This window comes from Archocentrus centrarchus, chromosome 22 (genome assembly GCF_007364275.1).
Source record: "Archocentrus centrarchus isolate MPI-CPG fArcCen1 chromosome 22, fArcCen1, whole genome shotgun sequence".
NCBI lineage: Eukaryota > Metazoa > Chordata > Actinopteri > Cichliformes > Cichlidae > Archocentrus > Archocentrus centrarchus.
Window position 1 is genome coordinate 22,309,732 of NC_044367.1, and position 22,904 is coordinate 22,332,635.

The following is a 22,904-nucleotide window of genomic DNA, read 5'->3' on the forward strand; positions in this document are numbered from 1 at the left end:
GTGCTCTATAAAGATACACACATAAACAGAAAAATATGGATGCCAAAAAATGGTTGAACTGATTGGCCTTCCTGCCCATGGAATCGGCCATAGGGTTTAATAAGATATCAGCCCACCCTCTGCAGCTGTAACAGCTTCAGCTCTTCTGAGATGGCTTTCCACGAGGTTTTGAATGTGTTTGACCAATCTTTGACCATTCTTCCAGAGGTGCATTTGTGAAGTCAAACACTGATGTTGGATGAGAGAAGCATGATTCTTCACTCCAGAAAACACATCTCTGCTGCTCTAGAGTCCAGTGGCGGCTTGCTTTACACCACTGCGTCTGAAGCTTTGCATTGCGCTTGGTGATGTAAGGCTTGGATGCAGCTGCTTGGCCATGGAAACCCATTCCACTAAACTCTCTACACACTGTCCTTGAGCTAATCTGAAGGCCACATGAAGCATCCTGACTATGCTCTGTGATTTTACATGGCCTACCGCTTCGTGACTGAGTTGGTGTCGTTCCCAATCGCTTCCAAGTGTATTCATCACTACTAAATATAAATACAGCTAACCGTGTATTTAGTAGTGAAGAAATTTCATGACTGGACTTGTTGCACAGGTGGCATCCTAACACAGTACCACACTGGAATTCACTGAGCTCCTGTGAGCGACCCATTCTTTCATTAATATTTGTAGGAGTAGGCTGCATGCTAGGTGCTTGGTTTATACACCTGTGGCCATGGAAGTGATCGGAACACCTGAAATCAATGATGTGGATTCTGTTCATAGATCCAGTAACAACCAAAACATGAGCTGCAATGTGCAGCGCCCAAGACAGCCATGAAATATACGTGCATCAAGTCAAGAAACACATGCAGCACACACAGCAAAAAGTCCCTCGTTTTGTATAGACTGGTACAAATAGGCCATTTGTTCACAGGAGCTGAGTTGTATAAACGACAGAAATCTGTTCAATTTCAGTTCAAAGAAATAAAATTTGTTCAAGAGAAATGTTATTTTTTCTTTCATGTTTTTATCTGGGTTATGAATCTTTTTTGTTACATTTCCAACACTGGCTGAGTAACAATAACATGAACACCACATAAGGGTTAAGTAACTCAAAGGTCCAAGGTTGAAATGCTTTTATTTTGTACTGAGTGTTATCACTGTACTTAAATCTATGAAAATCAGAATGTGGCACTTGCACCACAGGGAGCACAATCTATAAATTCAGTCAAACACACAGACTTAAACCATCTGAGCTAACACAGGAACTGTTTCCCTGGATTTGGATCTTAAAAAAAGTGAGTGGGGAAACCTGTATTTATTGTAAGTGCAGGTCAGGAGCTCAGGAGGAGTGAACAATGCTCTTTAATCAGTCATTTTTCTTGTTTGTTGCCCCTTTCATTTATAACCTCAGTGCACCAGTGTCAGCTTTGGCAACAAACAGACCCCATCCCTCCACTTTACCACATATTTCTTCAATACGAGCCTCGTCTTTTTACCATCAGGGTTCGACTTCAACATGAAATCATAATTTGTTAATCTTTGCTTGACCCTCCAGTCTGAGAGCCCCAGAGCAATACTACTGAAGAAAGGAGATGCACACGTTCTCTGTATAAATACATTTGAAGAAACTTCATCATTGGCCGACTGTTCGTTTGCAGGCCAGCACTGAAAAAAGCAGGTGATTTTCAGCATCACACTCTCATGCATTACGAAGACTTACCATGATTTACATACATGTAAACAAAACACAAGATACCAATGGAAAATATTTGAAATGTTTGGGACTTGTCACGCCTTTCCACTTAGCCTACAATCTTTTCATTCTTTAAGTATGAATTTGTTTTGGGTTTTTTTTTTTTTTTTTTTGCAAAACCCCCCCAAAACAACAAAACACCTGTTTTAGATGCATTTTAGCTCTTTTATGTGATAAAATAAATTGGATTGGTGCAGCTATAAAATAAAGAGAACAGGATTACGGAGTACAGAGCAGGGCTGCTCTGTGATAAATGTGCCAGGTGGGCAGCGACTGCGCTTTGCAATGCGACAAAGTATTTAAAAAGGATTTCAAATACAGTGGCAAAATTTGACTTGGGTGTCCTGTACAGCATGTGGTTTAGCCACAGGTTCAGATCATGCTCGGGGCAGCGCTGTAGAGGACGAGGTCTCCGACCACTCGCAGCAGGGTCACTTCCTCCAGCCCGCCGACTCTGTGCTCGTACTCCAGCAGGTGGTTGCCGTCCACCGCCACTTTAAACATGTCTTCCTCCACGAGGATCTTCAGCTGCAGGGAGAGCAACATGCTAATTAATCGGTTAGTAGACTGACAGAAAAAAACCAAACAATATTTTAAATAACCGTGAGCTGAAGCTCTAAATACAACTTATGATTTTAAATCAAAACAAGTTTGAGTTCGAGGTCCGGAAGGCTACAGCACTGAACGTTCTAGACATTTCCCGACAACACACGAGAACGCAAACCTTCGATGCAGTTGGATCTGACATTAAACTGCGATTCAAACTGCACCTACAGTCATGGTAAAAAGGAAGTGTGCCCTCTGTCAGGTCTAGGCAAAATGCAGAAGCAGTGTGTGAAAAACATGATTCAGTAGCTTGTAGAACCACCTTTAGCAGCACTACGTTTGTTTTCTGTATGACTTTGTCGGTCTCTGACATCGTTGTGGAGGAATTTTGGCCCGCTCTTCTTTACAGTGTTGCTTCAGTTCAGTGAAGTTTGTGTGCACTGGTTTATGCATAGTTCTTTTAAGGCCCCACCACAGCATTTCAATTGGTTTCAGGATGATTGTCCTGCTTTAGCTGTTGGACAGATGGCCTCAGATTTCACTCTAAAATACTTTGGCACACAGAGGACTCTGTGGTCGACTCAGTGACTGCAAGGTGCCCAGGTCCTGTGGCTGCAAAACAAGCCCAAATCATCACCCTGCACCACCGTGCTGATAGTTGGTATGAGGTGTTCGTGCTGATATGCTGTGTTTGATTTTCATGGTGCTGTGAATTACGGCCAAATATCTCCATGTGTTCTCATCTGTCCAAAGGACATTGTTCCAGAAGTCTTGCAGTTTGTTCTGATTCAGCTTTGCAAACCTAAGCTGTGCTGTCATCTTCTTTTCAGAGAGAAGAGTCTTTCTCCTGTCAACATTTCCAAACAAGCCATATTAGTTCAGTGTTCTTCTAACTGTACCATCATGAACTTTAACCTTTAACATGCTAACTGAGGCCTGTAGACTCTGAGATGTAGCTCGGGTTTTTTTGCAGCTTCCCTGAGTGCTGGACAGTCTGACATTGGGGTGAATTTCCTGGGACGTCCACTCCTGGGAAGATTAAATGTGAATAATCTTTCTCACTTCCCAGATTGATGGGAACAGTTGCTTCTCTAAAGATCACTGCAGACCCAAATGCCAAAACATCTGCTTTTATAAACGTGCTCACACTTACTGATGATCAGTTAATTAAGTCAATTTGATTAGCAGCACCTGGGTGCTACTTACACTCTTAATTCCTATCAAAACAGTAAAAGTGTACTAAGTTTTTCACACACTGCTTCTACATTTTGGCTTAATATTGTTTAATGACAAGATGTAATATGTCATTTTATTGTTCATCTGAGGTTGTATTTAAATAATTTTAAGACCTGTTGAGGACCAGATGATTTTGTTTTAATTATGTCCTCATACATAAAACTTTAGAATTGAAAGAGGGTGTACTTGTATACATCTAAACTACACAGAGTACTGTATTTCCACAAATGAGAACCCTGATGTGATTCTCCTGACATTTTTCAAAGTTCATGTGTGAAAACAGCTTAACACCGATTCCACATAATATACTGGAGCTGGAGAAAACCTGAGTTCATCACTTAATGGAGTCACATTTTCTCCAAACCAGACTGACATGAGGGAAAAATTACTCTGGTGTTATCTGAACATCCTTAGTTCAATTTGAGGACTTTGTTGAATATCACCTCCCTAATCTAAGCAGCCAAATAACATTTTTTTTTCTTGAATTTTAAATTCTCAGGTACCTGTGAGTACTACGCTGCTCAAAAAATTTAAAGGAACAGTTTTTAAATCAGAGTATAGAATCAAGTCAATTAAACTTCTGGGATATTGATCTGGTCGGTTAAGTAGCAAAGGGGCTTGTTAAGTAGTTTCAGCTGCTTTGGTGTTAATGAAATTATGAACAGGTGCACCAGAGAGGCAACAATGAGACAACCCCCAAAACAGGAATGGTTTTACAGGTGGAGGTCACTCACATTTTCCCCTCATCATCTTTTCTGACTGTTTTTTCAGTGGTCACCCAACAGAGGTTGCACAGGTTGCCCAACTCCCCCAAGATATCACATCAATACTTGAAGGGCTGCAACGATTCATTGAGTAACTCGAATAACTTGATTATAAAAAAATCACAACACAAATTTTTTTTGCTTCGTGCCACCATGTAAGTGAGTGTTTCACCCACATTTCCGACTAAAAAGAAACATATAGAAACATATCTAGGAGCATGTGTATGAATAAAAAGTATTACAACATTACACCAAAGCACACCCCAGTTTTCTCAACAAAAAGACTGATAACAACACAACAGCACCACCAAAGATGATGCTGTCATTGATTAACATGGAGTCTGTCTAATCACACACACGGTGAAGAGCAAAGAGCTCAGGTGAAGTTTTTCTAGTGTTTGTTACTGTAATCACCATTAAAACCTTTACTGGGAAAAAGCTCCTTCATCAAACCACCTGATCAACAGGTTCCAACATGAAGAAGAGCGACCTTTCAGCTAACCCATCCAAACTACAGTAAAGATACAGAAGCAAAAATAAAATATGCAGTTGACCTGTTAAATTAGTCTGACTCGATGTTTAAATCAGGCTCGCTGACGGCAGCTGTCCTGGTTTCTATGGCAGCGATACCTGCAGCAAGCAGGGGTGGGTCCATGGGGGGACATGTGCTGTACAAGACCATATTTATTTCAAGGATTTAGAAACATTATTTTGCAGATTTAGATTCATATATATGTATATATTATTGTATTAATTTAACGGTATTAAAAATTTTAAATATAAAAAATAAAAGCTTTTTTCCCACAAGCCAGAAAAATATACATGCACCAGTAAAACTCAGAGCCACTGACCTGGGGCTGTTGAGTTGGACATTGAATTATTATTAATGTTAATTATTAACATTAACGTGCGTTTTCTGCAGCAGGAAACATTACATCAAAGCTCAGGACCAACCTGAGCTCCGAGAATGCTGATCTGCTCGTTTTTCTTCATTGCAGCCGCCGCATGCGCCTTTAAAGGCTTACAACCACACACTCATTCACAAGCACACCTAAACACAAATACACATGAACACACACCAAATTTACCTCATCCAGAACATACAATACAAAACTCTTTTTGCTTCCTCTTATAGTAAGAAAGCCTTCCAAAAGGACAGAGTAAAGGTGACTTGTATATCCTATTTTGACATTACTGTATTTGTGATTATTTATGTATCTTTACATTTAATAAAATGTTTTGTTTTTTTTATATTTTACTATGGGACATAAATACAGTGAAAGGGTTGTTTGTTCTGACAGATGTTGTATGCAGTTAAACTATTAAAAACAGTGCAGTTTCTAAAATGGAAACCAATGAGCAGTTCATTTAAAAGACCTGTTTTTTTTTCTCTTGAACATTCATTACTGCTCATTAATAAAACCAAAGTATTTATTAACCGATTGCTCAATAAATTGATGGAATAATCAACAGAATACTCCATTTTTAAAATAATCAATAGCCGCAGCCCTAAATACGTGCCATTACCAGGTTTGCCGTGTCTCCCAGCACAATCTCAAGAGCATGGAGGAGATTCCAGGAGACAGGGCTGTAGAAGGTCCCTAACCAATCAGCAGGACCAATATCACCTTCTTTGTACAAAGAGGAACAGGATGAGCACTGCCAGAGCCCTACAGACCTCCAGCAGCCACTGGTGTAAATGTCTCTGACCAAACAATCCAAAACAGACTTTATGAGGGTGGCCCTGAGGGCCTGACATCCTCTTGTGGGCCCCGTGCTCACTGCCCAGCACTGTGAAGCCCAATTTGCATTTGCCATAGAATACCAGAAGTGGCAGGTCCACCACTGGTGCTTTTCACAGATGAGAGCAGGTTCACCCTGAGCACATTCTCGGACCCACTGTCAGACCCTACACTGGTGCAGTGAGTCCTGGGTTCCTCCTGGTGCATGACAATGCCCGGCCTCATGTTGCAAGAGTATGCAGTTAGTTCCTGGAGGATGAAGGAAACCACTGACTGACCCCCAAGTTCAACTGACCTACATCCAATAGAATACCTCTGGGACATTATGTTTCAGACCATCTGATGCCACCAGGTTGCACCTCAGACTGTCCAGGAGCTCAGTGATGCCCTGGTCCAGATCTGGGAGGAGCTCCACCAGGACACCATCCACCATCTCATTAGGATGCATGCATAAGCATGTGGGGGCAATACAAACTACTGAGCACCATTTAGAGTTGCTGTAATGAAATTTCAGCACAGTGGACTAGTCTGCTTCATCCTTTTTTCACTTTGATTTTAGGGGTGCCTTTGAATTCTGTAGGTTGATCATTTTCTTTTCTATCAAACGATGTGGCATCCTTTCGTTCCTAACACAGTCCAGATATCCAGCATGATTTTTTTTTTTTCAGTTGAGAGCTGATGTGTTTTCAAAGTGTTCCTTTCAGTTTTTTTGAGCAGTGTTTTACATACTAACTTACCTCAAAACGGCGTCCCTGAACAAATGGAAACCCTCCTTCCCGCTCCTCAGGCCCCCAGTATCCACCTAGGTTGGAGTTTCTAACGATTGTTTGCTCATTAAAACGAGGGTTGAAGTGAAAGACTATGTCTGGACCTCTGATAAAGTCAACATTGAACCTGCAAAAACAGCAAATGATTAGTAGAAAGAAACACTGCTGCTGATTCAACAAAATATGTTAATATACTGATAATGTTTTTAAAACATTTTATCACAGTGCAAATCATAGCTGGGTTTTAGTTAAAGGAGACCTATTACACTTTTCATCATTCTCTTACAAACACATACAGTAACCTGATATCTGGATATCCTTAATATGGTCACATTAAGTCACAGAAGCCTCACCAACCTGCAGTTCAAACCTTCTGTTCGCGAGGGGCAGCCAATCGGAAGCTTAAAGTCCTAATATAGACTTATCCTATACTGCACCACAGCTCAGTACTGGACAAAGAATGATTACCTTGAATTGTGCTACTTTAGGAGTGGCCAAGAATAAAAATGTGGAGCTGAAAATAAGAATACTAGGTCCCCTTTAATTATGTTAGATGTAGGAATCAGGTTTTGCATTGCTAACAGCAGGCATAGATGCTGAATGGTTTCTGTACCTGTCTGCACCGGGAAGGGGTTCCCCAATTATTGTGATTAAAAGTCGCGGCATTATTCCAGCATGAAGGGGGAGATCGTACGGCACCATCTGCAAGAAACACTTACATTTTAAACCATGACAATGCATTCACTGTTCTCAGTTTAAATATGTTTATTTGTCACTAAGCACTCACATGCTTTCCAAGAATACAGCAACAAAACATTTGATCACTTACAGTCTTAAACTGGCAAAGCACAGCAATATGCATAATGACGTAAGATAATTTTAGTTAATCACTATTTAAAACTTTGACCCTGCCCACATTCCTACAGCAACACCCTAGTGAGTCATTTTAACCTTCAGTTATTCCAGCACTATTACACAAGTAACAGCAGCTAGTCAAGGCAATGACACAAGAAGTACACTCATTACATTTTTACAACAACTGAACAAAATGACAGAAAACAAAAAAAAGATAATTTATTATGACCATGGAAACAAATTACAAGTGTATTTTGATCAAATTGTGATTTTATTACAGAATATAGAAACTGTCTTAATGTCGTAAACATGGTCAATTGGATCATATTGCACTTAATTAAAACAATACATTGCGCAGTTTAGCTGAATATTATGTATATTCTCAGTCTTTGGCACTAATCAAACCATATGTTGATTCTGGAAGTGAAGTCCTTGTCCAACTGAAAAGGTGAGTTCATTGCTCATTGCTTAATATGGTGGCCTATATGTGGGCTGAAAGACAAGAATACATTTTTCAGAACTACTTCTGAATACTTTTCATTTTGCTTTATATCTTTTTTTTTTTTTTTTTTTGCACCCCCAGCAGAGCTAAAGAGACAGAAATCATAATCCCAATTCACCCTTTACTAAAAATTAACCCTCCTTTGGGCAATTCCAGCAGCAGAGAAATAAGACCAACTTCCTCTGTCCGTCACCTTCAGTATTAAGTCATTTTAAAAGGCTTTCACACCAGATGCTCCTCTGCACACCAGAGAAAGAACAAAAGAAAGTAAATGCAGCAAGCAAGCAATATAGCATTAAAGTACCAGTACTCACCAGCGTGCCTCCTGGGGCGGCAGGCCCACCATATGGACCCATAGGCCCCGGACCAGGGCCAAAGGTGCCAGGGGCAGGTGGGAAGCCTCCACCTGCTGGTGGGCCCCATGAACCAGGTGGTATTGGGGGGAAGCCTCCACTGGGGAATGCAGGGAAAGCGCCAGGGCCAGCTGGAGGGGGGAATGCACCTGGGCCGCCTGGCCCATACATGCCATTGCCTCCTGGCTGGCCACCTGGGAAAGGCACATTTGGATAAGGCCCTGGGGGAGCTCCAGGGCCAGAAGGAAATGGTCCAGTTGGGTAAGGAACAGGACCTCCAGGTAGTTGTCCTGGAGCTCCTTCTGGTGGATAATGCCCAGGGTACTGCCCAGGAGCTCCAGGACTGGATGGAAATTGACCTGGAGCTCCTGGTGCAGGTGGATATTGTCCAGGTATCCCAGGACCAGGGGGGAAGCCACCAGGTGCTGAAGGAGGTCCTGGGTATTGCCCTGGTGCTCCAGGACCTGAGGGGAATGGGAACTGCCCCGGTGCCCCTGGGCCAGATGATCCACCAGGGTAATCCAGTGGAGCAGAGGGCTGGGTGGGGGCTCCAGGAGCTGAACTAGGCCATCCTGGGTTTGAAGGAGGTGGAGGGTTGCTGGCAGGAGCAGAAGGGTTGGTGTTGCCTATTTTCTTAGCCTGGCTTGGAGTATCATCTCCTAAGGCATCTGACAGCTAGAAAAAAATAGAACAAGAAATTTACTTGTCCAATAAAAGGATCAGCTGAACATCATAAAATAAAAACTGTGCATTTGTTTGAACTCACCGAGAAGTCTGCCATAATCTACAACAAAACAAGACACATGAGCTTTAATAGGTAGTTATAACAACCGACAATAACAAGCTGTCAAACACAATGAACACACAGAAGCTCTGAGTAACAGCAGACTCAGTATTTCCATCCTCAAGAACCAATCCGACACAGCTCAACCTCACGCAAACATTAATTCGACAAGATATACAGATGTTACACTGACTCCAGGCTGCAAATCGGGGCAGACGGCCATAAAAACATTCATAAATTAATAGTAGAGTTGGCTAGCGAGCTAGCTGCCAACAGCTAACTGTTAGTTAACGCTGGCTCGTTTGTTTATTTTTAGCTTCATGGTGCCTGAAGAAGAAAACTGCTGAAAAATAGATTTTCATGCTACCTCGCTAGAAGATGGACTCCTCTCCAAAGAAAGACGGCGGGTGGCAGCGAGGATTTCTCCAGCTATGGGAACTAGTTAGCCCGCTAATTTAGCCTGGCGAGGTACACAAGTGTAAGCTAACGTTTTATCTGCTTTCACAACTACAACTCTTGAAAAGGAGGCACGCACACTCGCTTCACTGATGACGTATTCTAGGGGTGGGCGCGTTCCGGTTGTGAGGACTCTCACGGGCACAGTTCACTCCCTAACCCCTTACTTTCACGAGCAGAAACCTAAAAGAGACCATTAAACTAACCCAAACTATACCCGACTCTCACACGAACTTTAAAACTAAGTGTTAATGTGCATCACGTTTGGTTTCTAAAGTTGGCGAGGACGCAGCGAGAGGCGGAAGAAAACTAGTCTAATGGTTAGGGGAAAAATGCCGTCAGTTGAGTTCGGTTATGTGCATATATACTAGGTATTACGGTAAGAGACGGTGGTTCTCGAGCGCAGTGAAGCCATCCCCCACGCTGTTTCGCGTTGCATTAATATACTAGGTATTACGGTAAGAGAAACTGAGACCTGATTTCAAAATAAGAGCGATTTCAACGCGAATGCGACTTCAGTAGTAACGAACACGTTTAGTCCGCCATCAATTATATAATAAATCATGAAATAAATAATACAGAAATAATACATTTCAAATTACAGATAACAGAAATGTTCAAATATGACAAAGTTACTAATAAACCCATTTTAAAATTAAGATTTTAAAAGATGTGCACAGCCATAACAATGTAAACTCACTGTTTCCACAGACTAATTTCACTTTAGATTAACAGTGTACACTCTCACAGTGTTAGTCAGCATCAAGTCAGTGTGGTTTTATATTTCAAAATTAAGGGCCTTGAAATGTCATATTTTTTCATCTGGAATTCAGAAAGCTATTATAAGTATTCAGTTTCCAAGGAATATTTCACTTAGAATCAACACCCTTAGAATCACCCTCACAATGTTACTTGGTCAATATCAAAGCAGTCTGATTTTTTATTTCAAAATAATGGCTGTTTGAAATTGCTTATATGTGCTATTTTTTTGACTGGAATTCAGACTGCTATTATTATAAAACTTCTCTTTCCACAGGTTAATTTCACTTTAGATTAACGGTTTACACCCATCCAATGTTACTCATTCAATATCAAGTCAGTCCAATTTTGGATTTCACAGCAATTAATCTTTGGAAATACTGAGTTTACTTGTTATGGCTGTACACGTCTTTTGAAATGTTAATTTTTAAATGCGGTTCTTAGCAAGTTTGTCATATTTGAATATTTCTGTTATTTGTAATTTAAAATTTCTTTTTTTTTGCATCTGTATTGTTATTTATTTCACAACTTAGTATATCACTAATGATGGGCTAAATGTGTTGGTTAACGCTAAAATTACATTTGCCTGCAGATCACCTTTATTTTGAAATCGGATCTCTACCATAATACTGTACCTAGAATATAAAAGTAACACAATAATGCTTGCATTAAAATGATGTTAAACTTTAGTGGAAACTGTGTGGCCTCTGGTACTCAGCCTTGATTTAATGAAATATATTCCATAACTTTAAGATACAATAAATTAAGGACAGTTGATTAGCATAAATTGATTTTTATTTTTTTGAGAGGTTCAGCAGGTAGAAATAAAAAGAAAGCGCTTTTACATGATTATTATTGTTCTGAAGTGTGCCCACAGACCTACACAGGTTAATACTCAGTGTTGTTTTATTTTAAACCTTTAAAACAAAGTGTCACACTTACTGAACCCTGCTGACATAAAGAATGCTTCAGGAAATCTTTCCCACATCCTCCATAAAACTGTAGAACAGGTGTGTTCACCTCTCAGGACCTAAAATCCCACAGACATTGCTATATCAAAGCTTTTTGCTGCTGTTTCTTAGAGTTATGGTGTACATTTATTAATTTATCATTTATTAATGCCATTTACACTACCACTAGCTAGAATTTTCTTCTGCAAATTCTCAGTCTTATTTTTTATTTTTCTAAAACTTCATTTTTACACTACCTCACATTATAAGGCCTCCAACATTGGCTTGTGATACATTTAACAATGGTGATTTACTGTAGATATACTATTTTTTATTTTTATTCACATTTTTATTAACAGTAATGTCCCTTGCAGAATCAATGAAGTATCTATCTACAGTTGTGGTCAGAGGTTTATATCCACTCATCATGGGCATGAATGTCATAGTAATTTGGGCTTTTAATTATTTCATTTAATTGATATTTTTCCAGGGTGGAATGATTGCACAGCATAAATCTTTAATTAAACAAGAATTACACCCCCATTAATAGTTGGTTAATGTCCCTTAGCAAGCTGCATCTTGACCACACACTTTTGGTAGCCATCAACAAGCTTCTGGTATAATTCTGGCTGGATATCTGACCACTGTTCTAGGCAGAATCGGTAGTGCTCATTTAAATTGGTTGGTTTTTGGGTACTGATATAGCGTTTTAGCGTAGTCTGCAAATTTTCAATAGGATTGAAGTTCGAGATTTGGGAAGTGCATTTCAGAAGCCTAATGTCAGCCTGCTTTATCCATTCCAAAACCAGTTTTGATGTGTGTTTGGGATCATTGTCCTGTTGGAACACCCAATAATGTCCAAGTTTCAATCATCTAGCTGTTGATTTGAGGTGAAGTTGATGAATTTGGAAGTAGTTCTCCTCCTTCTTTATTATTCCGTCAACTCTGTCCAATGTACCAGTACCACTGGCAGCAAAACAGCCCCTGGGCATGATGCTAACACCACCATGCTTGAGAGTTGATACAGTGTTTTTTAGGTTTGAAAGCCTCACCTTTACACCTTCAAACATGCAAATAGCTCAGTGTTTTTCTCATCTGATCATCAATCTCTTCTCCAGAAGGCATTTTTCTCGTCCATGTGGACAGCTGCAAATTTCAGTCGAGCTTGAAGGTGTTGATTTTTTTTTTTTTTTTTAGAGCAGGCACTTCTTTCTTGGTCAGTACCCTCCGTGGTCCTCCATGGTCCATGGTGATGTAAAACTCTCTTCACTGTGGACAATGACACTGGTGTTCCAGCAGTTTCCAGTTCATGGCAGGCTTGGGCCTTGGTGGTTCCTGGGTTGTTCCTGAACATCTTAAACCAATTTCTTCTCATCTGAGGGTGACAGCTGTGAATTTTTCCAGATCCTTAGCAAAGTGGTGACACATCTGAATAACTTTCACTTATGTACAATTGTTTGAACTGATGAAATGATCTTGGAATCTGCAGTTATTTGAAATGGCTCTAAGATCTTCACAGAGTTCTTTGGACTTTCCCATTGTTTTGAGTACTGGTCAATCCAATGAGCGCTGTCAAACAAATCCTTTTTATCCTGGCAAAGTGAAACTAGCAGAACTTAACAGGCCATGGCCTCGTAGAATCTTCAGGGCCACTTATTTAAAGATTTAAGTAAATGTAAGTAAATGTATGTCCATATTTGAGCCTATATCTATACTTCTGAGCCTGTGTGGGTTAGAAAAAATCCTAAATCAATTCAAACATGTGCACCCATTTTTTTAAAGCAATTAAAGATGTATGCTGTGCAATCATTCCACCTTGGTTCAAAGAAATCATTAAAAGCCCCAAATTATCATGATATACATGCCCATTGTGAGTGGATGTAAACTTCTGACCACAGCTGTAGCCATCTATCTCTTTTTGTTTTAAAGGACTTTTTTTTAAAAACAACTAAACACATTATCTTTGAAATAATTACTAAATCAGTTTAGTGAAATATTCAATTAAAAGTTCAACTCTTGCACTTAAACTATGTAATTAAAAGCATTATTCAGCTGGGGTCATATTGTGTTATCCACACTGAAACATTAATGCAGCATTTTATTCTTAGAATGGTCCAATTTTGTAAGCTTTCCTGTAAATGTGGGTAAAGGTAAATAATATATGTATATACGAAAGATGTAAACCTGCTCTTAAATGTGTCTGAGCAGAAGCAGAAACTGTTATTAAACGGTAACAAGAACGAGTCGTCAGGAAATCACAATTTTGACAGCAGAGTGGAAAAATTAATACATAATAATAATCATTTCAGTGTTTTTAATGTAATGTAATCAAGTTCAAATATATAAACTAAATTAGAGTGAGCACAGATTTATGTCAAACGCTTGAAGGAGGGGGCGCCTGTATGGGATTGGTCAAACCGGTCACAAGATGATGCGAAGGGAAAAAAACCAACAAAAAAAGAAGCACTGAAAGCGTCCCTACCATTCAGAACACCCGCCGCAGCTCCAGGGATTTTCAGCTCCGCAACGATGGTAAGTTACTCTGCTTTCTTTGCGAGTGAGCCGCTATGAGCTTCGTCGTTCCGCTATAATCGTCTGCTGCTGACAGATGTGAAGTTTATTGAGAAAAAAGTGAGGTCGCAGGTTGGCTAGCGTTAGCCTGCTAACGTAGCAGCAGTTCCACCCTGTCGAGTTAGCGCAGGAGTGACGGGTTTCCGGCGAGGAGTTTCAAAATAAAATCACCTGAAAGCTCATGAAAACGCTTTTTTATTTCGGCCATTATTAACATTTTTTTTTTAAGTTAAATAAATAAATGACACAATTGACCAAAAAAGTAACATGCCGCATATTCTAAATGTTAACACTTTTCTAACAAGATTTCACCAGTACAAACACCAAAGAAATGCAATATTAAGAATAAACATTAGAATAAAATCAAAGTATACCTCCTTTTTACACTTTTTTACATTTACATTGGTAATAACACAATCGTAATGCCTCATCATGTTTACTCCTAAAATATTTTGTCCTGATTTGTAGCTGCTTTTTTTTTTTAGACATACCTTTCCTTTGAGTCATGTCTTTCTAATTTCACACATCTTCAGAATACAGTTTATCACTGCAGTCCAGAGTACAACCAAATCATGAAATTTTAAGGCGTGTAGTTTTAATCATTTAATCATCAAAAGCTGAAATTAATTCACTTTCACTTCAGTTTTATGGATACAGTGGGAAGGAAAAACTCCCTTTTAACAGGAAGAAAGCAGAACCAGGCTCAGGGAGTGGCAGCCATCTGCTGTTACTGGTTGGGGGTGGGGGAAAAAAGAGAGCAGAGAGAGGACAAAAGGCAAACTATAGGAGAGAGCCAGAGATTAATAATTGCTAGAGATTACATGCAGAGTGGTGTATAAACACACATGAGGTCAAAAGAAATGAGTGATGAAGAAACACTCAGTGCATCATGGGAACCCCCCCAGCAGCCTAGGCTTATTGCAGCATAACTAAGGGACGGTTCAGGGTCACATGATCCAGCCCTAACTATAAGCTATATAATATATATAGGAATGGGTAAATGAAAAGGGGTTACCAAGGGAATTGTTGATCCAAGCTTGTGAGGGTTTATATTTTGAAGGCGAAGCTGCTGAGCTTCCGGCAGCTGTGTGCGGGTGGCTTGATGCAGCAGCTCACACTGATGTGCTTCAACATGTCTGGGTTTTGGGAGCTGCCTTGGCGTTAGCTCGGCTGGATGTCAAGATGAATCTTCTTTCCCTTTGCGTTTTTAACTGCGTGTCATGACAGCTCGACGCTCTTCATTAGGGGACTGTTGCGGATTTGCTGCATAAACGCACCAGGTGCATTATTAACCGAGTGGTTTAAGTTAACTGGCTCTCATTTCCTGGTTGAATTGGCAGCCAAACTCATGAGCTAGCTGTCACTGGCTGGAGGAATTTGAACCAGAAGTAACCCTTTGGCCATCTCTGGCTTTCATTGTCCTGGCTGCCCCTAATCCCTTCCCCATGCATCCTGTTTTTAAAGAGTCCCAGCAGCCTCAGACACTCCAGTCTCCTCTTAATCTGTGAAGATCTCTCCTTGAGCTCAGTGAAATCCTGACTCCCACCCGCCATCTGTTCACCAAGGTGTAATTATAGATTTCAGAGTGTCTGCAGAGACTCTTGGAGAGTTTATGTCTTTATGATGGAGTTATGTAATGTTGTGTGTGGACGTGACAGAGGTTCAGACCAATAAAATCCTGTTCAGGCTCATGCTGGATTAAATCCTGTGGGTCACATTGGACTTTTGCAGAAATTGTGACTGTTTGGTGTTCTTGAAAAATCTGTTTTATACAAATTGATTTAGGTGCACTTCCTTTCTTTCTCTATTGTGCTGCTATACACAAACACAGTACAACGTATCTCATAAAGGCTCAGTTTTGAGGTCGAAACTGTAAACATGACAGAAATATTTACATAAAACAAAACAAAACAAAAAAAGCCCCAATATATAATGTTTACTTTCACACTGGCTTACTAATTCAGGATATAGCGGCTATGGCAAAGCTGTAAATTGCATAAAAAATACTTAAAGCCACAATCTGTGAGTCTGCAGCCATTTTTCATCCAGGCAAGCTGTCTGCTAATATTATAATATTAAGTAGATTAAGATTCATGCATAATTTCTGTTGATTTCTTTCTCTGTTTAAATCTCACACAATGTGTATGATGCTCTGTATATCTACTCTGCAGCAGTGTTTTGTTACTAATACCACATCCATGCAGCTCATTACGAGTCTCACTACCAATGACTACAAAAAACACGTTACAAATGTCAGCAAAAAGTCATACATACACAAATATGTTGACTTTATCACAACAATGCTAGGTCCTGTTTTAGGTCTTTGCTGGATTTTTTTTTCCTGTTTCTTAAGCACATGACTTTCAGATACTGTTCATCTGCTGTAGATAATTTTTAATAGTAACAAAGGTTCCTTGCTAAGTTGTCTGCGGTTCATCCCTAGGCACCTTTTTAATGCTTGGATGATTCATTGGTCAGTGATAAGTGGCTTATCAAACGAACAAAAAAAGAACCCCCAAAATATCCCTCTTAAAATGGTCAGGTATATGGACTGGAGGACATTCAGAAAACCTAGACCACTTTAAAAAAGATTATAAGAAAGTCTGACTCCTTGGAAGCAAAATATAAAGACATGAGGGGTGACTGAAGACTTTTGCACGTTACTGTAGTCCAGTTCAAACCCATAATCCAAATGATAACTACTTTCTCCAAAGGAAAGAGGTAATCTTTGGTTTAACTCTGCATAAAACTGCAAATAAAATAAAGTTTACACTTTGTGAGTCGAGTTGCTCATGTAGAAAACTGTTAATGAATTTGAAATTAATTTCTGTGTTTGCATTTTATTTTCCCGCCACGCTGGATCAGAGTGAATCACTGGTGGTGTGTGAAGTGGATGAAGATCTGGTTAAAAAGCTGAGGGAGTTTCGTTTCCGGAAGGAGACCAACAATGCAGCTATCATTAGTGAGTCACTGACCTCTTTCTTTTACATACATACTTATAACATCTCTCCTGAATTTGTAATCTGAGTCATAAAAATCAGATCTTTTATTTTTTTTGGTTTCCACAAGGGCCGTTAATGCTCGCATAGTTTCTAGATTTCAATTGTTAGCATTTTGAGATTTTATGAGGATTATAAAATTCTCTGTGGCTTGTCAAATGTTATAAATACAGTACAATCATAAGGAAAAGAAAATGTTCCTAGTATTAAACACAACTAAAAGGTAGCTGCTGTTCTGTATGAGTGCAGGAAAGAATGATGAGTTACCTCCAAGTGCAGCAGGCTGCGTGTACAGTATCAGACCTGAGCTTAAGCTTTATCTTCGCCATCTCTGGATCAAAATGTCAAACGGGATTAGCCGTTTGTTTGCATGACATGGACTCAGACTCAAAGTCATGTTTTCGACCAGGATCTTTGCAGTAGAAAATATGGATTTTTTTTCCCTTGTAAGATATAACCATTTTCATGCATTTTTTATTTTCTTTTGTTCTCTTCAGTGAAGATTGATAAAGACAAGCAGCTCGTTATTCTTGACGAAGAACATGAGGTCAGTTTTATATCACTCTGTCTTTCAAATACATGCAGTATTTAAAAAAAAAAAAAAAAAAAAGGTCCAGCTTTGACATTTAAATATTAATTTTTTCATTAGAGTAACACTGTGGTAGCAGTGTGTGGTTTGAAAGAAGTGATAATGAACTCGTTATCACTCGTTATGAACTCATTAATCTCTGACCTGCCAGCTGTTAATAGATGATTTGTTTTTCCAGATAAAGTGAACTCAACTGTTCATGTTTTGTTTTAGGATATTTCTCCTGATGATCTAAAGGATGAACTGCCAGAGAGACAGCCAAGATATCCTTTGACTGGATCTTATTTTAACAGTATTTTATTAGCATGTAATGAATTATAAGTGCCGTGAGCAGCTTATGTCACATAGAACCTTCAGGCAGTGGATTTGTCTTACATGTGATCATATATGTTGGGAAGTTTCATTCCTTAGCACCAGGAACATTTGTCGTCTACAGTTATAAGTACCAACATGACGACGGACGTGTGTCTTATCCCCTCTGCTTCATCTTCTCCAGCCCAGTGGGTATGAATATCTCTGAGATTACTTTTTAAATATATGTGCATTTAGAGCAACACTTAAAGCAGCTGCTACTTGCTGCACTTTTGCCAAAGTTGTTGTTTTTGTGTTTGGCAGGTTGCAGACCGGAGCAGCAGATGATGTACGCAGGAAGCAAAAACAAACTGGTGCAGACTGTCGAACTGACCAAGGTTAGTGAACCTTTTATGATGCTTTCACAGACTTTAGTCTCTCTCTCTTTTTTTTTTTTTAAGAAGTCATGCAAAGTGTTGCCTTCCTGCTTTGAATATTTTCAGTGTTACACCCCCTCAAAATACACAAAAGTGTGTCCAAATTTTGCCTTTGTGACCCCATTGCACTGCAGCGATTTCAGGTGTCACAGCAATTGGATGTTCCCCTCTAAAGTTTAGCAAAGTGAGTAAAAATGATGTGCCGTTTGATGCGAAAAGAAAATTGTCATAAGCAACATAGAGATCCTGAGACCCTCTGTGATCCAGGAGCTTCAGCGTGCTCACATTGTTAGGATTGTAAATCTTTTTCACCAGTGTGGTCTGTCTAAACTATTATATAACACCAGTGTTGTTTGTCCATTTCATACCCATAAGCTACATTCACAAATGTTAAATTGTGACTCTACCACAAAATTATTTCTACATAGAAAGAATAATGTATAGATGATGAGCCTGGTATCAAAGTGTAGGTAATGCTGTAACTTGGTTTGAACAGCCACCTCTTGCACAGGGTGATAGAAAGTTTACCCAAAATGCAGTTCATAACATTTCCTCCAGTGATTTATTAGAAAACAGATCAAACATGCAGGATGCCACTGCTTGTTTGTTACTTTATTTTGCAGACAATAAACTGGTGCAGTTTTGCTATTGAAATGATGATATCCCGCTATGAATCTCAGGTGTTCGGTTCCTGTAATTATGAAGTTATGAAGGTCCAGAATTGCTGGAAGAAATAACACAAATGAGCTCACTGATATGATGATGTGATGTATAACATTTCCTTTGGTTTATTTGGGACACACTGCACAGCATGCTGAGATATGCCAGCTAATAGATCTTTGGGAATCACTTTGTTGGTGCAAAAATATTATTTTATGCCTATCAAACTTTGTTATCTTTGACATTTTTCATAGATTCAACTAAAGAAAGGGGATTAAATTATTTATCTGGGTTGGGTTGATTATTACATTTTCCAATTTTGTGCAAAAAGGGATATTCTTAATCCTTGTGTCACTCTTTCTTTATTTTTTTAAAGGTGTTTGAGATCAGAAACACAGAGGACCTGACAGAGGAATGGCTTAGAGAGAAACTTGGGTTCTTCCGCTAAAGCCATCGCCTCACCCAGAGATCTGGGATGTGAGGAGGATCCCGATTGCACAACTCGTGACATCACTTGGAGAGAACACACCACAGTTAACCTTTCCCTCCTCCCTGCATCAGACCTGATTTAAATAGTGTTTGCAAATGCTCTCAAAAGTCAGTTTTAGGCTCGCTCGGTGGTGTTTAATGCTCATTATGGTTCATCACACGCCAGAAGGTGCAGACAATTACAAGCGTTTGAATGCTTCTCTGTGACTGCCAACATTTCTAACATTTCCTAAACCTCACCGACCCGGCAGCCTAAAACTGAAGATACTGTTTGATGCAGGTCTGTTATTGTCTCTGTACAATCTCTCCTTATGCCATTTATGTGTCTGTTTTGAATTAATGAGGGCTGCCTCCAAAAGTTGACTAAATTGATCAAATTTTTAATTGGTGGGTTGATTGCAAAGGGGAAATGACTTCGCCTGCAGGAAGTGGTGACACTCAGTTATTTGCAGACAGATAATGTTTTTTATGCAGCTACTCCCTGAGCTTTTTGGCTGGTAGTTGCATATGATGGACAGGAAACCAAAAGTGTGGCATAACTTTGAGATAAAGGATAAGCCCAAGAAATTTTTTTTTGCACAGTGTTATTACTGTGTTATTACTTTTAACTTTATTTCTCAGCCTTGGTTCTTAGATTTAAATACATAAATTAATATGATAAATATGTCACTGCAATTTCTAGTCAACTACAAAAGTCTTTGGTGGGGGGGCAGCCCTACAATTAACATTCTCATTCCTCTTTAAGTGCAGAAATGGATCCTTTCTATCAGTCAAAAGAATTCAAAAACTTGTTAACAACGCTTTCTGTTTCTTCTAAACGTTTACACTCTGAACCCACTAAGTTTTACCCTTTCAGTCTTATTTTTTAGGGTTTTTTTATAGTCATTTCTGGTGTTTGTAGGGTTAGTTAAACATATACTTTATATTCATTCATTTTCTTTTATTGTGAAAAACAAACTTCCTGCCAGAACCTCTGAACAATCATAGCTACAGTACTGTGTTTGGTTTAAGTCCATCTCATCTCTCCTTTAGTATTCATTCAAGGGCATTTCAGTTATGATTTACAGTAACACTAATACAGCTATTTATCTATATGATGCATTGCATCTTCTCCTGTGCACAAGAACAAGCTGGCGGAAGCCCTGGAGTGGTGCTTATTTAGCTGCAGATGTAACCTTGTTAGTCTGTCATCAGACAGACTAACAAATCTCTGTTTAGAGGAGAAAAAAAAATCAGTCTGAATTGTGGGTAATATGTTTGACCTGCATGGTTGTTACAAGGATCTAATGCTCCAGGAAAACAATATTTTCCACCGAAACATTCCAGACATAAACATTTACACACAGAACCTCCGTCTCCAGCGACCATGACAGTGACGATAACGCTGTGCACAGGGTGGTACTTCCCGCCCTCTTTTTAATCTACTGGGCGACTCTGTTTAAATGGGTTTCTGTGTCTTTAGGGTGATTGTTAGCTCCTGTCGTGCATTATAGCTCTTACTATTATCGGTGTTTATGAATGTCGTGCTTAAATCCAATGTAAAGCCACGTGGATTGCTTCATGGTTGTCGCAACCTCGAGAATGACTGCTGCGATTTTTCTCCAAATGCCAGATGTGCCAGACTTGGCAGGTAAATGACAGCATCTGGCTGATTTACATTCTCCATGCAGACGCGGGATTTGACTGGTGTAGCTTTCTGAAAGGCAGACGCTGATTTTGTTTTATGTTTTGAATGTGCCAGCAGCTCATTTTTGTGCCAATGTCTAATATCCTCAGCTCAGTCTGTATTTTTTTAGCTTTGAGCATTTTTAAAATACATTGTGCTGGAGCACGCAGCTCAAACACTTTACAAATGTATGTATTTGGCTTTTCATGCCCCAAAGGGACAACTTTTTTTTTTTTTTTGTTCCCTGCTGAATATTGTCAGCATTTAAACCAGTGCAGCACACTACCCAAAGGATTAGCAGCTCTGAGCAGCAGAATGACCAACCCCAGATAGTTAAAGCTGTATAAGAATGTACTATGCATGTATTGCAGATAATACAGGCTGGTTTTATTATGATAGAACAGGAGTAACCTCAGTAGTGGATGACCTGAGTAGCACACTTCTTTTTTAAAATATTTAATAAAAACCTAACATCAGCTCGGTATATTGGTCTGAGCCTTATCGTGGGTTATTTTTTTACCCTGAATTAGCACAGTGATTTGACACTGCTACCACACCAAGGCCAAAAGCAGTTTTTCCCAGAAACCTTCCCAGCGATCTGGCTCAAAGATGTGTTCGCACAATCAAACTGCTCCGCATGAATCATCAGTAAGGGGAGGGTTTTATCCAACAGGAAGGGTGGCACATGTCTGATCACTTGTTTTGATGTCTACTAATAACGCTACACATTTTGTCAGCTTGGTATTAGCCAGTTTTATGCTGCCGCAGCAGAAAAACACAGCTCCACTAGAGTGATAGTCAAGTTTATAAAGTTTTTTTTTTTAAATGATCTTAAATGACCTGAAAAATGCTTCAGAAACTCGGGAAATTCTGCAAAATGCACATTGTCAGCTTGAAATGAATACTGTTTACTGAATGAAAATCAGCCTAACTCTATAATGTGCAATGTACTGGGTTAGATGTGAATAGATTTTTCTAAATTCTAAAGACCTCTAAAATGTGGAGAGCTACTGGAGAAGAAGTGCGCGTTTTAATGTAAGTGAGCCTTACAGAAGGCTTCCTGGTGACATGTTTTCTGAACAGCTGCATTGAAGTCTCTGATACCGTTTATTTGCACATGAACGCTTTAAAAGGTTTGCATCTCAATCATCAGGTGTGGTGATGTTTCTAAACTGACAGTACTGTCTCTAAAGAAAGCCTCTGCTATTGCTATTTTAAATGGGATGTGTAAGAAACTGTCCATTCATTGTGTATCAAACTCCAGTTAACTAAGAGCCCCCTTTTGGTTTTGAGCCATGTATCTGGTTATGTCCTGTGGATCTAATAGCTTTTCCTCTTTATGTGGTGAATGCGTATATTTTTTGGCCTCTAAAGGTTTTTTACTTTAACCTGCGATTGTGTTGTCAGCTCTCGGTGTCCTTTGATTAAATGCCTCTTCTATTTTCTTTCCTTTTTACTAAAATGCACCTGAAACATCTGTCATAACCAGCTGCCTCGTGGCATCAGTGAAACTTGAGATATTTGTATTTTCCCATACTTTATAAAAGTGTCTTGTCCTGTTGTCCAAATAAAATGACAGTGATAGTTACCCCTCTGTTTCCAGAGACTGCTGTGAATTATTTGAGCATCAGATTTTGATCGATCATACAACATGATCTGGAAAACATCTGATTGGCAACAGCTTCATTTTTCAGCACAACAATGATTCCAAACACACTGCCAATGTAGTAAAATCATACCTAGA

The 22,904-nt window shown here is 39.4% G+C and overlaps 2 protein-coding genes across 4 annotated transcripts; one reads left to right on the forward strand and one right to left on the reverse strand.

Moving 5' to 3' along the window:
- Positions 1 to 1,100: 1,100 nt before the first annotated feature.
- Positions 1,101 to 14,156, reverse strand: lgals3a (lectin, galactoside binding soluble 3a). 3 transcript variants are annotated; one of them, XM_030719297.1, is made up of 7 exons: positions 13,941 to 14,156; positions 9,276 to 9,293; positions 8,890 to 9,184; positions 8,471 to 8,844; positions 7,413 to 7,501; positions 6,770 to 6,926; positions 1,101 to 2,272 (listed from the first exon to the last, which is right to left on the reverse strand). In XM_030719297.1, exons 1-7 carry the CDS (start codon positions 13,941 to 13,943, stop codon positions 2,117 to 2,119), a joined length of 1,092 nt encoding a protein of 363 aa, XP_030575157.1. In that variant the 5' UTR covers positions 13,944 to 14,156; the 3' UTR covers positions 1,101 to 2,116. The 3 variants fall into 3 exon arrangements, with proteins under 3 accessions (XP_030575157.1, XP_030575155.1, XP_030575156.1); XM_030719295.1 differs by having other exon boundaries at positions 8,471 to 9,184; XM_030719296.1 differs by lacking the exon at positions 13,941 to 14,156 and adding an exon at positions 9,661 to 10,064 and having other exon boundaries at positions 8,471 to 9,184.
- Positions 13,878 to 22,748, forward strand: gmfb (glia maturation factor, beta). The gene is made up of 7 exons (XM_030719298.1): positions 13,878 to 13,990; positions 16,895 to 16,991; positions 17,526 to 17,575; positions 17,831 to 17,880; positions 18,039 to 18,121; positions 18,233 to 18,306; positions 19,382 to 22,748. Exons 1-7 carry the CDS (start codon positions 13,988 to 13,990, stop codon positions 19,451 to 19,453), a joined length of 429 nt encoding a protein of 142 aa, XP_030575158.1. The 5' UTR covers positions 13,878 to 13,987; the 3' UTR covers positions 19,454 to 22,748.
- The last annotated feature ends 156 nt before the right edge of the window (positions 22,749 to 22,904 follow it).

What these genes read in the sequence shown, in the direction of transcription:
- gmfb (XM_030719298.1), top strand. An exon ending in CAACAATGCAGCTATCATTA is followed by an intron (nt 16,992 to 17,525) that starts GTGAGTCACTGA and finishes TGTTCTCTTCAG; the next exon opens with TGAAGATTGATAAAGACAAG. An exon ending in CATCTTCTCCAGCCCAGTGG is followed by an intron (nt 18,122 to 18,232) that starts GTATGAATATCT and finishes TGTGTTTGGCAG; the next exon opens with GTTGCAGACCGGAGCAGCAG.
- lgals3a (XM_030719295.1), bottom strand. An exon ending in CCGCCCCAGGAGGCACGCTG is followed by an intron (nt 7,502 to 8,470) that starts GTGAGTACTGGT and finishes TGTTTCTTGCAG; the next exon opens with ATGGTGCCGTACGATCTCCC. An exon ending in CCCCTTCCCGGTGCAGACAG is followed by an intron (nt 6,927 to 7,412) that starts GTACAGAAACCA and finishes CTGTTTTTGCAG; the next exon opens with GTTCAATGTTGACTTTATCA.